At 46.9% G+C, this 12,308-nt stretch overlaps 1 protein-coding gene across 4 annotated transcripts in view; it reads left to right on the top strand.

The window, feature by feature from the left end:
- Nucleotides 1-317: 317 nt before the first annotated feature.
- The window catches only part of FNDC1 (fibronectin type III domain containing 1), a 102,675-nt gene continuing 90,684 nt past the window's right edge, over nt 318-12,308 (top strand). For all 4 annotated transcript variants that reach the window (XM_077999228.1, XM_028847010.2, XM_015137625.3 and 1 more), the window contains exon 1: nt 318-696. In XM_077999228.1, the coding sequence (XP_077855354.1) occupies nt 333-696 (364 nt within the window). In that variant the 5' untranslated portion in view covers nt 318-332. The remainder of the gene's footprint in view (nt 697-12,308) is intronic.

Genomic DNA, 12,308 nt, shown 5'->3' with positions numbered 1-12,308 from the left:
TAGCCACAGGAACTACAGCGCTGGGACGGGATGAGGGGTCCTGGCCCGAGTCCCCACGTGGGGCGCAGAGGTGTTTATGTAAGGGGACAAAGGGTATTCCTCTGCCCGATGGGAGACTTCCCCAGCCAGAAAATAAGAGGATTAGACGAGGGGAGGAACTTCCTCAGCCACTTGGCCCGGCACAGCGACAGCCGCAAGTTCAGAACCGCTAAGTCAGTCCGGGGCGCTCCGGCCCCTACGGCCCGCGCCCTGCCCGCCTCCGGCCGGGGCCCCACCGCCCCCGTCGCCCCCGTCGCCCCCGTCGGCCCCTCCGGCCCCGGCCCCGACCCTGCATGCCGGCAGGGGGCGCCCAAGCAAGGCTAAAAGGCTCGGCGGGAGGTCGGCGGCCTCAGTGGCGGAGCGCGGCTGCCGGTGCGCGGCCGGGAGCGATCGCCGCGGGGCAGGGGCGCTGCGGGCACCGCGTAGAGCGCGCAGAACAGACGGACGGCGGCGGGGACCCGACGGCGGCGCCTCCGCACTCCCCAGACTCCGGCCAGCGCCCCTCGGCCAGCCGAGAGCACCCAGCCCCGGCTCACCCCGGGCTCCCGATGGCCCCCGAGGCCGGGGCGACCCTGCGCGCGCCGCGCCGGCTGTCCTGGGCTGCGCTGCTGCTCCTGGCCGCCCTGCTCCCGGTCGCCTCCTCGGCGGGGGCCCCAGGTACGCGCCGCGCCCCGGCCCCCGGCGCTCCTCCGCTCCCCGCGCACCCTCCTGCGCTCGGGCCTCGTTGTCCAGCTCCGTACTGGCTACGGGTCGTGTCACTAGCCTGTGCCTCCTCGTCACTTGCGGGTCGGGGCACTTGGCGCCCTGTGTGGGAGGCGGGAGCGGGGACGCCGCGCCGCCCGGGAACTGCAGCGCGCTGGCGTTTAACTTTGCCGTCGCCCGCCCTGGGGTCGGGAGGCTCCAGCCGTCTAAGTGTCCCAGGAGATTCAGGCACAGGGGGAAAAAAGGAAAGGAAAAGGCGACTTTCGGCATGCGGGCTGGGGTAATGCCTTTCTGTGCCCAGAATTTCCCGGGAGCGTAGGTAGTCATCCTTCTTTCCTCGCGTTCACCTCTCCAGAGGCAGGATGACGGGCGCACTTGGGAGACCGGAGGGAGGCAGAGCGGGGCTGTTCTAGAAGGTCATGGGGAAAGGCTGAGGGCTGCCGCAGGCCGTCGGGTGCCTCTGCGCTCAGGAGGAGCCGCGCTCCAGTGCCAGCCGGGCTCCAGGCGGCAGGAGGCCCGCGCGCCCACGGGGAACGTTCAAGCTGGGAGAAAATGTTTGTCTTGAGAGGAGGGAGAGGGAAATGAGAAAGTTGATTCCAGAGAAGCTCGCCCTACCCCGATGGCTGAGGCTGCAGCCAGGATAGATGCTTGCTTTGGGAGCAATGCTTTTCGGAAAATGCTAGCGAGCTCTTGTCAGATTTCTTGCAAGTTTCCTGCAGAGAGAGACAAGTTTGTGGTGGGGTTTTCATTCCGAAGCCTTTGGCGGCCGTTGTTCCCACCTCCCGTGCAGGCATTTTTACACTTGAAACTGTGGCTTTTCGGTCATTGGTTTGTAGAAATCCAAGAAGCAGACAATGATTGTCAGATACTATTCCAACGAGGGTATCAGCGTATATACTGTTCTCTTACTTCAGGTGTCAAGGAAGAAAAGTTGGGGGTCACATTGCTTTGTGACTGGTAGATACATCATCCCAGTGCTTGGTTCAGGTTTATGCCAGGTATTCTGATGCCAATGCCACTTTTTCATAAAAGGCAGTGCCTGTGGTAGGGTCTTTTTCTTACCATTAGTGATCTCTAGGAGAGTATTCACTGAATATTTTACACAGTACTTGAGAGGAATAAAACTAAATAAAGTCTTCCAACTTCCCCACCTACAACTCCTGGCTTTTGTTTTTCTAAGTGAAAATTTTCCGAGTGCTGAAAGAGTTTTTGTTTGTGAAAATGGTCTGAAACTGAAACCAGTGCTGCCCTGGCTTTGTGGCGATTCCAGCCTTCTGTCTTCCCGATTCCTCTGCCACCTGCCCGTGGATTGCATGTGAGTGGGTCCGAGCAGGGTTGTTTGTGAGAGCTCCTGGAATCCCACCGCGATCTGCACTCTTGCTTCTTTCGCCTTCTGCTCTGTGAATCACTGTGCTGAGGAATGCTGGGGCTGGACAGCTTCCCAGTCCTTCTCTCTACTGTGTTGACGTGGGATCTACAGTAAAATGATGACCAGACTAGAAGTGGACAAAGGAGGACAAGCACATTTCAGAATGAAATCTACTAAATTTAAATTAAGTAATAGAAGGATAGAAACAGACATAGCAACCTGTAGATAGCTCCCCATACTGTGGATGAAATTATGGGGTACATAATTTCTTTTATGGGCTCCCTTTGACGCAACACCATGGACAGACTGCTCCCTCTCTCTGGTTGAACTAGAGAAACAAGCTGCTTGTGTCAAGCCCTCATCCTCACCACCTTTTTGGGGCCAGAATCTCTGTAAGGAAATTACTCAGGGCCACATAATAGTGACGGCTCCAGAGGGACTTTGCTTAAAGCAGGACACACTGAAGATCTGAATAAGCCCTTCAGTGTAGGGTCAATTAAACGTAAAACAAAAGAAGCAAGCAGTGCTCCCTCCTCCACACACATCCATCCCTACAACAGGATACTATGCAAACATTAAAATTATCATGGCCTTGCCAGTCTGGTATGATACATTTTTCTAAACACATGTGGATGTACTCACACATGCGCATATTTACAGTGGATATCTTAAGGTGGTTAGGGATGATTTTTATTTTCTTCTTTAAAGAAACTTTTAGGGAATTCTCCGTGTTGAAACTATTTTCAAAGTAATACTGAGATTACTGAGATGCTAGTTTTCTTTTTCACAGTTGACATGTGCACTGAGGGTGCAAAAGCTTGATGGGTAAACTGCGGGTGCCTTACAGAGAATCAAGGCAAGGACATCCCCATGCGCTAGTAGTCATTGAATTTTGTGGGGCCTTTGCAATTAAAAAATATTTGCCAGTTTCATTAAGAATGCTCTTGTTGACGCAGTAAAATTATTAATTTTACCAAATCCCTGTATCTTTGAATATCTGTCTTTTTAATAGTGTAAATAAATGGGAAGGACACATGAGGTACTACTGCTGATGACCAAGTTCAGTGGCAACCCCAAGGGGAGGCACTGGTGTGATTGTTTGAGTTGTGCATTAAGCTAACTGATTTTTTTTTTTTTTAATGGAATGTGGTATTTACCACAAAAAATGACAACAGACCAACTAGAGTTATTCTGACTTGGGTATTTGGCAGATGTTTTCTCAAAAATGAACAAAGGGAACCTACTACTTCTAGTAAAAGAACTGCTATTATTGCTTGCCAGTGATAACATTTCAGCTTTCAAGTGAAAATTAGAATTTTGCCAACTTGTTTCCACCACTATAAGCTTGAAAGTTTCCCAATATTTAAATTTTTTTCTAGTGAGATCAGTGGTGATATAAATGAATGTGATTTATAAATGTCATATTATAAAATGTGTGAACATTTGGATGATCTGCATAACCAAATAAACCAACAGATCCAAATGACCAGTGTATAGCCTTACAACAATCTTGCATGGGTAAAAGATCTGTTCCAAGTGCATGATAGCTCAATGGATTTTTAATGTAACAAAATATGAAAAATTCTTCATCTGATTTCAGATTCTAAGAAATGGCTACTTGATGAGTTTTGGTGTAATATCAAAGATTTTTCAAAAGTATCCAAAAAGGCTATTGAAATAGTTGTCCGGCTATACATCTGTGTGAGGCTGGATTTCCTCCAATCGAAACAACATATTGCAATAGATTGAATGCATAAGCAGATCAGAGATACTCTATTAAAAAGATTTGCCAAAATGTAGAAACAAATCTGCTCTTCTCACTCATTTCTCTTTGTTTTGGAAAACAGTTACTTTTCATATAAATATATTTGTATGTCAACATGTAATGGTTTATTATTGTTATTTCAAAACAAGTAAGTACATATTTTAGACTTTTCTTAGTTTTAATTCCCAGCAAAGTCAATGAGGATAGATAAAACTCACAGAAACATAACCTCCTTGGCATCCTCATAAATTCAAGAATAGAAGATAATTCAGACACCAAAACATTTGAAACACACTGGCATATACGGAGGGAAGTAGGCTAAAAATCAGGATGCCTGGGCATGAGTGGCAGTGCTGTCCTGCACCCCTGGGGGCCTTGGGCTAGTCTCCGCTCCAGAATAGACCAATTGAAGGAGGCTCCTTCCATCTCCGGAAGCCTTTAGAAGCTTGCCTGTGGCTCAACCTGCGTGTGGCTTTATGAGGTTTCCTTCTTCCTTCAGCCCTCTTTGAGAGAACGTGGGGAGACCCTCTCTCCTTTTATCTTGTGCATTGGAGCCCTCCAATGGCAGATGGTAGAGCTGTTTTGTTCATCAGTTGATCATGAAATTTATTCCTGTGGAATCAGAGGTTGTAATAGGATTGCAGAGTGACAATTCACATCCCTGGAAAGTTATCACCAGACAGTTCCAGAGCATGATCAAGATGCCCTACCAAGACCATTCACATCATATTTAAGTTCTAAAGGCCCATTCCCTGAAAACAGGAGGGGAAGGGGAGTGTATTCGTTTCCTATTGCTGTAACAAATTGCCACACACTGAATGACTTGAAACAATACCAATTTATGATCCTTATTATAGTTCTAGAGATCAGAAGTCTGAAATGTGCCCCTCTGGGCTAAAATCAAGGCCTGCATTGAAACTTTAAGGGAGAATCTATTTCCTTGCCCTTTCCACCTTCTAGAGGTGCCCATATCCCTGGTTCTGGGGATTAGGACAAAGACATCTTTGGGGGACCATTATTCTGCCTACATCAAGGGATGAGGGTGAGGCAGGGAGCCTGGAAGCAACATTTTGGGAGAGGCTCCATCACCCTTGGCTGATTAAGGAGCAGCCCTCTTTTGACCTCTTTTGTCCCCCTTGGAACTTAGGGATTTTTGAGTTATAATTAAACTGTTACCAGAAGCTTTTATTTCAGTTTAAAATTAGAGGTATTTAAAGGTATAAAAGTAAAGGAGAGAAAGGAATATGTATGTGTATGTATTTACTTGTAAGTGCGCAGGATGTTTCTGTTAGAGTACCCATGAAACTGCAAACTTTGGTGCCTTTGGGTAGGAGAGCTGGGTCGCTGGGGGACAGTGGTGGATACTGTTTCATCCATCTCTTTTACCAATTTTTGTAGATGTATGTTAGAACATTTGGAATCAGGAAGGTATTGGTTATTCACATTCGTGAGCACCCTGTTTTCCTCCCTCCTAAGTCATCCTTGCCTACGAAAAACCTGCGTCTTTCTCCCTCCGCCCAGCCGGGGCAGCGCTTGCGCTCTGAGGCCCTTAGAGGGCGCTCCTGGACTTCTGGAGCCGAAGCCACCACCCGCGGGCCCTTCCGTGAAGCCCTGGTTGGACTCGGTTGTCGCTGCGGCTTTATAGAGATAAGCAAATTAGGACAAACATCCAGTTATCTGCCTGATTTCTCCCTGAGTGCTTGCCTTTTGGCAATTTTTCTACTTACTGGCGCTTCCTTCATATATTAAACGGGAAAGGACAGATCACTCATTAAGAGTCGAAATGGCTGCGTGTCAGCAAATTCAAATACGCATTGGTGAGAAAGGAAATTGCCTAGACCTGCAGCTGGGGTCAGAAGCCCAGTGGCGGTTGGGGTGCGGCTGGTACCTCTGCAGGCCTTCACCAAAGATGCAGCTACTGGAAGACGGGGTGAGCGTAAGGGATGTCGCAGGGGTACTGGCCTTAATAACTACCTCCTTGGCCCTGATGGGTCCTCTCTGAGCGTCTCCCCTCTACCATCAATGTTAATTTTTGTATAAAGAGAGGGTAATATTACAATTATAATGTCTAATTATTATAATTATATACTATGTATTCTAGTTATTATAATAATGCTACACTTGTAAATGTAGCAAAAAACTTGAGAGGTGTTCATGTTAATTACAAAGTAGATGCTGCTCACATTTTTTTACTGGGGTCTCCTATATGTGGAGGAAAGATTTAATTATGGCATCCTTATAATCTATAAAGTACAATCTACATAATTCTATTTTCAGTTTTATGAGGAATTCCTAGGTGTACACTTCTACTTCCTTTGAATAATAACTGGCAGGTTAAAGTGTCACGGAGTTCACCATTTCTCTCTGTTATTTAATTTAATTTCCACAGTGATCTTGTGAAGTCAGTAGCATCCTCATCTTGCTACTGGGGGAACTGAGGTCAGAGAGGTTAACTGGTTTTCCCAAAGTCTGTAATCTAATACTTAGTCTTTGGAGTCCAGATCCCACACTCTCCCTGCAGACACCGCAGTTCTGGTTGGTTTGAGCCTTTACTGCGTCTCCTTGTTTTCTTCTCTAGGCTGGGTGTGAGTGCCAACACTCACATCTTTGATCTGCTCAGAATGCCTTCCTGAGTTTAGTTTTGTAACATTGCTGTTGGCTGTTGAGAAATGATTCTGTGAGGCACTGAAATGTGTTGAATTCCAGCAGGGCTTAACTTAAGACAAAAAGTAGCAGTGAATCTAGCCTCTGTTACAAGATGGATTTGGCCTGTGGATATGAGCAGGGTCCTCACTGTGGGAAGCCCCCTTTCCATGGTGGTCCTGTTAAATTCGCCTGTCAGCTCCTTGAAGCTGGTGCTTGGTGTCTAACCTGTTACCCAAACTCTTCGCCAGTTAATTTCAGGGGCTGTCTGTGAGTGCTTGATCCTTACTATGGAAATCACAACTTTGAACCTTTGAGACTGTATTTAACCAGAAGACTCCTGGAAGTGCCACCACCTTGTGCTAAGACGTTCAGTTTTGTTTACTGGACCATTTAAGTCAAGAAACAATGCTGAGAAACATTAGTGGCTAATCTGTACCATTGACAAGTCCCTACATCTCAGAGAGGCAGTGAGGCTGATGCTCACAGCGTTAAAGCGTCTTGAACTTCTCAGGAGAAATGTGCCATTTAAATGCTGGGCTCTGCTATTTAGGGACTGTTTTATGGTGTCACGTCCCTTCATCTGGTTTATTAGGTCCTGATTGAGCCACCAATTTGGCTGTGTGACCTTGGGTGGGTCATAACTCTTCAGGCCTCACTTTTCTCATCTGCAAAGTGAGGGGATTGACCTAGGTATTGTGAAGGGCCCCCCGGCTCTAACTTTGTGGTAGTCTCCATTTGCAGGGTGTCCATTCATTCATTCACCCATTCAGCAAGGGTTACTAGGAGTCAGACAAAGACACAAAGTCAGAAGAACATAGTGTCTGCTGTCAGAGGACACATAGGCAGGGAGGACTGGATGAGGATAATGCAGACAGGTGATACATGCTAGGACAGAAGTGGCACAGGTGTCTCGGGGGCGAATTGACTGGGAGGTCAAGGCCAGCTATATTTGAGCCCTTTTAAGAACAGCATAGGCATTAGTTGGAGAAAGACGCCGAGGAAGGACATCTCTGGTCGAGGAACAGACCCTGCTGCACGTGTGAAGGCACATGCAAGGAACCAGCAATGTTCGGGGTGGCTTGTGCTAAGTGCTGCTCTGTGTCAGTGGTGGCATTCGGGGTTGGAGGTATAGGAGGCAGCCAGCTCAGGAAGGTCCTGGGGTCTGACCTTAATCCATTGTGTTGGTGGCCACCGAGGGAGTGCCATAAGGTGGCACGTCGCTGGGTCAGTGGGAGGTCGGGTAGCAGCCAATCCCAGTACTGCATGGGGCTCTGGCCAGAAGGGACCATTGAGGCTTTTGTTCATTGTTTGGGGTTTCCTCTATATTTGCTTAACTTGTTTGGGGCTTTCTTCATGACAATATAGACCAAATGCCTATATCGTGTCACCTCCAGTTGTATCTCATTTGAAGAATCATCTTTGTTCCATGTTTTCTGAAACGGCTCATATGTTCTAGAACAGTCCTATTTTGGAAAGGGCTCCAGGGTAGCATGAGTCTCATGTATTTACATGTGGACAGTCTGGTAGAATTGACGTATAGTGCAGGTCTTAAACAGTTGAGTATATTGGCTTTGGGCCCAGGGATGGGTCTGTGCTGATTTCAGTGTGGTTCCCCAGGAAAGACCCTGTGTAATTTTAGGAGTTCATGGGCGGGGAGTGGTAAGTAACTTGGCTTAAAGAGGAAATGAATGGACACAATTTACTGAGACTTTTACTAAGTCTGCAAACAGAGTGGAGCTGAGCATGTGCCGCTCTTGAAGAAGTGTGGATAGTGGGTACCTTAAGCCCTAGTGCTGTGACTGGAGTTAGCTAGCATTTTAATAAAGTACCTGGGAAAGGTGTGCAGTGATGTCTCCTAATTTATCATGACCCCACATTTGTCTGGAGGTGAAGTCTCATCCACAGTCACCCATGGCGGGACTCACGGAGCTGGATGGGGTGCGACAGGTGTAGTGTCCTAGGAGCTCAGGAGAAGCCACCCTAGCCAGGCAGGGGAGGGCAGGACCTGGGGCAGGCGGGCTCACTGTGAGCCCCTTCTGAAGAATCAGAAGGAGAAGCTGCTTTTGACAGAAGCTCTGAGAAATGTATGGGTGCTCTGGGGGATGGTGGAGAAAGCTGCCGTGGTGGCACAGACTCACATATAAAATAAAATCACCCTGCAGAGAAGGCTCCGCCTCCTCTGATGGATGTGTGCTCATGATGATGTATCAGTCACACTTAGAGGACAGAAAGCTTAGGTGTGCCCTTCACAGAGAAGCCGGCGTGGCTGTGTTTACTTAATGCCGCGCTGTCGGGTGCTTTCAGCGATCGTTTCTCATGGCCGATTCTGGTGTGCCCATTCCCCCTAAGACATAAAGGTCGGTGGTTTGGACTTCACTTTAGGCTTAAATGCTATTTTTCAAAAAATGTTTTTAAAAAGTTTTAATTTTGAGATAGTTATAGATTCCTGTTCAATTATAAGAAGCATGAACGTTGTCAGAATCAAAATGGAGTCACTTGTGCTAAAAACCCTGACAAACAGAGCCATGAAAAGCCAGGAGGGGAGGGTTCTCACGCACAAATGCCTGATAATAAGAGCTCTCAGCAAAGACTGCAAAAATTACAAGCTTGAAAAAGGCCATGACAACCTGACATCTGCCCAGCAACTTCCTGTCCATCCTCCAACTGGCACTATCCTCTTCATTGATCCTTGTAGCCAAGGATGATTATCTCAAGACAATTGCCATCTTCCTTATTTTCCCTTTAAAAGCCTTCGCCTTCCTTTCACTCCTTAAATATGCATATAATTCACTGTAGCATGCAAATTCGCATCGCAATACATACTCCTAAATCAACATCATCTTCTCTTGGAGTCTCCCTCTCTGTTGTTTAGGTTGACAGCAGCAAGGTGGACGTACCATGTACCCTCCACCCAGTTTCCCCTAAAGGTGGCATTTGCGTAGCTGCAGTGCCACATCCCAGCCAGGACAGTGAAGACGCAGGAGAGTTTTGTGAGAAGGCCCTGGTGCTTCCTCATGTAGCCACATTTACCTTCCTTCCTCCCATCCACCCCAGACACAAATCTGTTCTCCCATTTTATAATTTTGTCATTTTAAGAATGTCATATAAATGCAGTTCTACAGCATATCACCTTTTGAGATTGGCCAAAGCCTATTTTTAAAAGTATTGTGCCCATTCGGCTTGTGATCCCTGCAGTTAGCTTGCAAGTGTTTTGTGTGTGTGTGTGTGTGTGTAAATGGAGAAATCATGGCATGCAATTTGGCATCTCAGGCAAGTGTGGTTACCACCCTGGTCCAAGCCATATTACCTGGATTTTTGCAGTGACCTCTCCATAGTCACACTGCTCCTGTCCTCTCCCACAACACTCCAATCTCAGGACAGCAGCTGCAGTGATTCTCATGATGCACAATGTCACAGAACCTTCCAATAGCTCCCCGACTCCCTCGGGGATACACACCAGAGTCCCAACAATTTTCCAGACTGTGCATGATCCTTTCCATACCACGCCCTCCCTCGCCGTCTACCATCTGCTTTGGCCCCTGGCCTCCTGGCTGGTCCTGCAATGTACAAGGCCCCTTCCAGCCTCAGAGCTTTTGAACTGGCCGTTCCCTTTGCCTGAGCAACCTTCCATGAACATCAGTGGGTTGATGGCCGGGGGCAGTGGTTCATGTCTGTAATCCCAGCACTTTGAGAGGCCAAGGAGGGCAGATCACCCACCTGAGGTCAGGAGTTTGAGACCAGCCTGGCCAACATGGTGAAACCCTGTCTCTACTAAAAACACAAAAATTAGCCAGGCGTGGTGGCAGATGCATGTAGTCCCAGCTACTCAGGAGGCTGAGGCAGGAGAATCGCTTGAACTCAGGAGGTGGAGGCTGCAGTGAGCCAAGATTGGGTGACAGAGTGAGACACTGTCTCAAACAAAAACAAAAACAAAAACAATCTATGGGTTGATGCCTCACCCTCTTCAGGTTCTTTGTGCAACATCTTCTCAAGAGGCCTTCTGGACTTCTCCCTGTCTTTAACAGGGTAATTTTATCCTTACCCCCAGCATATCTTACCACTGCCTTATTTTGATCCATGCCCTCATCAACACCTGGCATTTCATATATTTTAGTGGCTTATTTGATACTTGACTGTCTTCCTTTGCTGAAATGTAAGCTCCATGAGGGCAGGACATTTTGTTGGTTTTATTCCCTGCTATAGGCTCCTTGTCTAGAATGCTGCCCGCAAATAGCAGAGGCTCAGTGACTACTTACTAAATGACTGGATGTGCTTTCTTCGGTATTAGTTACATGTGATATATCTAAATATATTTATGTATGTTGACTGGCCTCCAGCAGAATAAGGGAGTGGTGCTGAGTGTGGGACAGTGCCCTGCTTCCCTCCCACCCTAACTGTGTGGTGTCAGCATATGCATTAGTGAGAGAGTTGCTTTGTGTTGGAAGTCCATTTTCAGTTGGAGAGAAGATTGTATTTACACAGTATGTGAGTGTCCTAGGGCTGCTGTAATAAAGTACCACAAACTGAGTGGCTTTAAACAGCAGAAATATATTATCTTGCAGCTCTGGAGCTGGAAGTCTGGAATCTGTACGGCCGGTCATGCTCTCTTGGAAGGCCTTGGAAGACAGCCTTTCCTTGCTTCTTCCTAGCTTCTTGTGGTTTCCTTGGCTGTTAGACACACCAGTCCAACTTCTGCGTCCACATCATATGGCATTCTCCCTGCGTCTTCTCTTATAAAGACACTGGTCATATGGGATTAGATTTGGCCATCTTAACTCTGTAAGACCGTATTTCCAAAATTTCCCAATAAGGTTGCATTCACAAATACCAGGGGTTAGAATTTCAATATATTTTTGGAAGGGATACAATTTAATTCATAACGTATGCTGTGCTTACTCACGTGATTCCTTTTCTTTTTTTAATTTTTAATTTTAATTTTAAGTTCCAGGGTACATGTGCAGGATATGCAGGTTTGTTACATAGGCAAATGTGTGCTACGGTGGTTTGCAGCACCTGTCAACTCATCACCTAGGTATTAAGCCTGGCATGCATTAGTTATTTTTCCTGATGCTCTGCCCCAACCCCCTGTCCTCCCCTGACAGGCCCCAGTGTGTGCTGTTCCCCTCTTTGTGTCCATGTATTCTCATTGCTCAGCTCCTACTTATAAATGAGAACATGTGGTGTTTCGTTTTCTGTTCCTGTATTAGTTTGCTGAGGATAATGGCTTGCAGCATCATCCATGTCCCTGCAAAGGACATGATCTCATTCCTTCTTATGGCTGCATAGTATTCCATGGTGTATATGTCCCACATTTTTAAAATCCAGTCTATCGTTGATGGCCATTTGGGTTGATTTCATCTCTGCTATTGTGAATAGTGCTGCAATGGACATACGTGTGCATGTATCTTTATAACAGAATTATTTATATTTTTTGGGGTATAGACCCGGTAATGGGGTTGCTGGGTCAAATGGTATTTCCAGTTTTAAATCTTTGAGGAATCACCACACTGTCTTCCACGATGGTTGAACTAATTTACATTCCCATCAACAGTAAAAACGTTCCTATTTCTCCACAACCTCGACAGCATCTGTTATTTCTTGACTTCTTAATAATCGCCATTCTGACTGGCGTGAGGTGGTATCTCGTTGTGGTTTTGATTTACATTCCTTTAATGATCAATGATGATTCCTTTTCAGTAGGCAAAAGAGTTTATCAGCTTCCAGCACTGGGCCGTAGCCCAGATGAGGAAGGGATAAGCCGCTGAGATGCATTTTGTGCTGAACTGT

Source organism: Macaca mulatta, chromosome 4 (assembly GCF_049350105.2).
Source record: "Macaca mulatta isolate MMU2019108-1 chromosome 4, T2T-MMU8v2.0, whole genome shotgun sequence".
NCBI lineage: Eukaryota > Metazoa > Chordata > Mammalia > Primates > Cercopithecidae > Macaca > Macaca mulatta.
The sequence above is the reverse complement of the archived record's forward strand: the minus strand, read 5'-3'. Positions and strand labels throughout refer to the sequence as shown.